Source organism: Penaeus vannamei, chromosome 20 (assembly GCF_042767895.1).
Source record: "Penaeus vannamei isolate JL-2024 chromosome 20, ASM4276789v1, whole genome shotgun sequence".
Lineage (NCBI taxonomy): Eukaryota > Metazoa > Arthropoda > Malacostraca > Decapoda > Penaeidae > Penaeus > Penaeus vannamei.
The window spans coordinates 37,104,192-37,109,191 of NC_091568.1; the positions used below are offsets into that span (position 1 = coordinate 37,104,192).

The following is a 5,000-nucleotide window of genomic DNA, read 5'->3' on the forward strand; positions in this document are numbered from 1 at the left end:
CACAGAGATGCACATACAATATCTTAAAGAGTGAATATGTATATATATGTGCGTGTGTGTGTGTGTATTTTAAGAATGTCTACGTGTGTGTGTGTGTGTGTGTGTGTGTGTGTGTGTGTGTGTGTGTGTGTGTGTGTGTGTGTGTGTGTGTATGTGTATAAAAAATATATGCACACACACACACAGAGATGCACATACAATATCTTAAAGAGTGAATATGTATATATATGTGCGTGTGTGTGTGTGTATTTTAAGAATGTCTACGTGTGTGTGTGTGTGTGTGTGTGTGTGTGTGTGTGTGTGCATATATATATATATATATATATATATATATATATATATATATATATATATATATATATATATACATACATACATACATACATATATATCCATACACATACATACACATACACCCACATACATAAATATAAATGTATGTATGTGTATGTGTGTGTTGTAGACAAACATACTCTATATATTATACATTCTGTAGACATATAGATATATGGGTACATAGGCCCTACTGTGCACATTTGAAGTTTGTACATGCATGAGTATTTCATATTTGCTTATTTGTCCTAAGATGACCTGGTTTATGGAATGAGGATTTTTTTTTCTCAGTGAACAATTTGTTTATAGCTAGAGGAATACATTTGTTTATTAATCACTTAAAGGAAGAAGAGGAATTATGTTTGATATAACTTAATATTTGTTAATATAGCTTCAACGATATGTTATTTACATGGTCCTATTTGAAATTTAAGTCGTGACTCTATTAGTAATATATTCCAGGATGTGTCAGGCGGTGTTTCATAAATAGTCTTTAGCCAAAAAACGGAGAGTTTTTTTCTGTTGTAGACGAAAAAAAAACAAAAAAACAGCAGAATACTCCGTTAATCTGTCTATTCATGTAACAGGTAGATGTGGATTTCCTATCTGTCTATTCGTGTAACAGGTAGATGTGGATTTCCCAGTATTTAAAGTATTTATGATAGAGATAAGAGTTAATATTTGCTGATATGAAATGCTAGCTTGATGCAGAGGCGATTATGCAGAACACATTTTGTTTGGTAGCTTTGTACATGAAATACCAGAACAGTAATGATATAGTCTTGTTGTACAATGATCCTGTATGTTGCTTTAATAAATGTCTAATAAGTTAATGAATCCCAAGGCTACCCACGCTCATTCTTAATATTCTAGAAATTCGATTTTTGTCATTTTTACCAGAGAAGAGATAGAGGCAATTTTGTGGAACTGTTGTGGATATGAAAAATGTCTGAATGGAAGGTTGTGTTTTTAATAACGATAGTTTGTATGTTGGTTATTTTAGCAGGATAACTCAAAAAGTCATGAACAGGTTTTTATTTTATTAATTTTTTTATCAGAGTTGTGTCTTAGCCTAATTTAGATGCCATTGGTGGTAATCCGGATCCAGAATCGTTTTTTAATTATTGTAACAGTTACTCCTTTTGCCAAGGTAATAAGTATCATCACTACCTTTATTACTTCCGCCAAGAAATTATATTTTTTTCGGACTTCACCAGTGTACTTGAGAAAGAGGTGACTTCAATGTAGTTCTTCAAGGATGAGTATTTTTATTGCATCAGTGACCCTATTGCCTTGGCAGGGGTATGCGCGCTCTGAGTGTTTTTCGTTTATAATGTGTTTTCTCTACTGAATTCTGAGTTTCACACTTGTTGCTTAAACTCATGCTCTTCCCGACCACCTAATTATAACAACAATAATGATAATACATATTGGGGATCGTTTTGATTATAGAACAATTGTGGCACACTTTTATCCAGCAAAGAAAATGATAGCGATTAAATATGATACTGGGAACAACGAAGCAGCCATAAAGAAAACCGGTATTAGCTAAAAGACCTAATTTGATCTATAACAAGACTCTGGACAAATTACACGCGTCTAACATAATTTTCAGGAATTGTTTGTTTACTACTATTACCAAAAAAATCATTATGACTCAATTCCGCTGTCAATTGTAGGTGGTGAAGCGCTCTGAATGTAGATGGATAAACACATATATGTATACACACACACACACACACACACACACACACACACACACACACACACACACACACACACACACACACACACACATATATATATATATATATATATATATATATATATATATATATATATATATATATACAAATATATACATATATATATTTATATATATAATATATACATATATATATATATTATATATATATGATATAGAGACATACATAAATATAATGTGCATACGAACATATTTTTATCTATTCATTCATTCATTCCTATACATGTGTGCGTGCGTTTGTGGAGAGAGAGAGATAAGCGAAACAAGAGAAATGCCTTTCAGAAGTTACATTTTGTTAGTCTTACCTATACCTATTCATTAGATTACTATTCATTATTTCTATTGTTATTACCATTCCACAAAGCAGTATTCCTGCAGGACATATTTATATTCTTGATTATCATTTTGAATATCGAAGTTGTCACTGATATCCCCTGTAACCTTCCCCCGGCAGGCCAGTGACTGGTGGCGCCGGTGCTCAGCCACGTTCTGGAGCCAGGAGTTCTGGCTTCCGGCAGGCCTCACCTGGGACGACATCCACACCTCCTTGTACGACATCCTCTTCATCCCGCTGCTCGTCGGACTTTTCTTCGTGTTGCTGCGGCACTGCGTGGTCGAGCCCTTCCTGCTGCTGCCGATCGCTCGCAAGGCACAGATCCCCAACAAGCGCCCGAGACCTCCCGAGCCTAACAAGACTCTGCAGGTGGTGTTCCAGCGCTACGAGACGTCCCCGCCCAAGAAGGTGCTCGCGGAGGCCTCCCGAGCGACGCGGCTGACGGAGCGCCAGGTGGAGCGGTGGCTGAGGCGCTCGTTCGCCATGAATCGCCTCAACAGGCACGACAAGTTCTTGGACTGCGGCTTCAAGTTGGTGTGTCACGTCTGGTTCGGGATCATGGGCGCGGCCGTGACGCTGTCCAAGCCGTGGTTCTGGGACACCACGCTCTGCTGGAAAGGATACCCGGATCACCCGGTAACCACTGACGTGTACTGGTATTACATGATCCTCCTCGGGTACTACTGGGCCATCACCTACTCTGAGCTGCCTCGCCCGGGCGGCAAGGGCTCCGACAAGGCACAGATGATCCTGCACCACTCGCTTACTATCCTGCTCATCGTCTTCTCGTGGACCACAGGGTACGTCCGGATAGGCTCCCTCATCCTGTTCGTCCACGAGTACTCGGACATCGCTCTTCTGGCCGCCAAGGTCTGCCACTACTCAGGTAACGACGCCCCGACGGAGCCCCTCTTCGTGGCATTCCTGGTCCTGTGGGGCGTCACCAGGTGCGGCATCCTACCCTTCTGGATAGTCCGGAGCGTGTTCACCGAGGCCACGCCCGCCGGAGTGCAGATGCCGGCGCTGTACATGATGCAGTCGTGGTTCGTGGGGCTGCTGTGCCTGACCGCCATCTGGACGGGGCTCATCGTGAGGACGGTCTCGAAGAAGCTACGAGGCGAAGGGTTGAAGGACGCCCGCTCAGCCACCGAGGACTCCGAGAGCGATAAGGCCGAGAAGAAGGATTGAGGATGGACTTACAACATTAGACACTTTTATGTTTGTCTTTATTTATATTATCACAAATACTGTATCTCGTGTTTTAATATCTCTGTTCGTTTTCATTTCATTGTTTCTTGTTCCCAAATTACTGATTTGTGTTTGCTATACAGCTTTTTTCGCCTGTGATTATAGTTGTAATAAGAATATAAGGGTAAAGTTTTTTTGTAATTTATTCCCACTTTCATTATCCTTAAAAAAAATGTTTATGCATACACACGCACACACACACACACACAAACACGTTTAGACATCGCTCAATCTAGGAAATTAATAAAAAAAAAAAAAAAAAAAAAAGAAAGAACATAGAGTACATAAAATCAAGTCTTATATTTTCTCGTTTTGTGCAGCGAACAAATTTGATTACGTTCTACATGAACTCCTGGAGGCTATAAAGTAATAACATAGGACTAAAAGTGTTATCATACGCCTCCCTCTTCTTGCCACTTCAACGTGAAAGTCACAGAGTAGATAACAGTTATTACACATCGTAAAAGTTAAAAATATCGATAGGCCTATTAATAAGTTCCCCATAGTCAAGAACTGAAAAAAATGCGTGATATTACATTGTAATGGTCACAGATACCTTAATTGGGTTTATCATTGCAATACTTCTGGAAAAGTACTGGAAAGATATTCCAATAAATGTTATGGATCACGCATTAAAAAAATGGATATGTACATGTTCTTGACATCACATCCATTTCCGAATGCATAATCCACATTCAGGATTACATTTTCTATATCACGATCATGAACCGTGTAACAAGCCATATGTTACGTATACTTCTGATTAATTAACTTATCTTTTATCACTGGTCACTTACGACATGAACAGGAAAACCGTTACACCATAGTCACGATGGGTCGACGAATGGAGGTCAGATGTGGTAGTATAAAGTGAAATGTAAGTCTGCATTACGGTCTTGTACATGCACACACACACACACACACACACACACACACACACACACACACACACACACACACACACACACACACACACACTCACACTCACACTCACACTCACACTCACACTCACACTCACACTCACACTCACACTCACACTCACACTCACACACACACACACACACACACACACACACACACACACACACACACACACCACACACACACACGCACACACACACATACACACACACACACACACACACACACACACACACACACACACACAGAGGAGCAAATGCAAGCCAGGACAATGTCGGTGGCCTTGTGGATTTGATTTCATTTAGCCGTACTTCCGCTGACAGCTATTATAAATCTGCGCTTTCAGAACAGAATTACAGTAGGCCTACATTTTATCCGTGTTCAAGCTGTATATATGAT

At 39.8% G+C, this 5,000-nt stretch overlaps 2 protein-coding genes across 3 annotated transcripts in view; both read left to right on the forward strand.

Annotated features, from left to right (window-relative positions):
* LOC113819882 (bifunctional peptidase and arginyl-hydroxylase JMJD5) overlaps positions 1-3,825 on the forward strand; it is a 64,467-nt gene extending 60,642 nt beyond the window's left edge. For both annotated transcript variants that reach the window (XM_070135484.1, XM_070135485.1), the window contains one exon: positions 2,553-3,825. The gene's annotated coding sequence lies outside the window, so the exon portion shown is untranslated. The remainder of the gene's footprint in view (positions 1-2,552) is intronic.
* Positions 797-3,620, forward strand: LOC138859161 (ceramide synthase 2-like). Its single transcript, XM_070134608.1, has 4 exons — positions 797-808; positions 1,035-1,133; positions 1,582-1,635; positions 2,553-3,620. The coding sequence occupies exons 1-4, from the start codon at positions 797-799 to the stop codon at positions 3,618-3,620; spliced, it is 1,233 nt and encodes a 410-aa protein (XP_069990709.1).
* Positions 3,826-5,000: the final 1,175 nt, after the last annotated feature.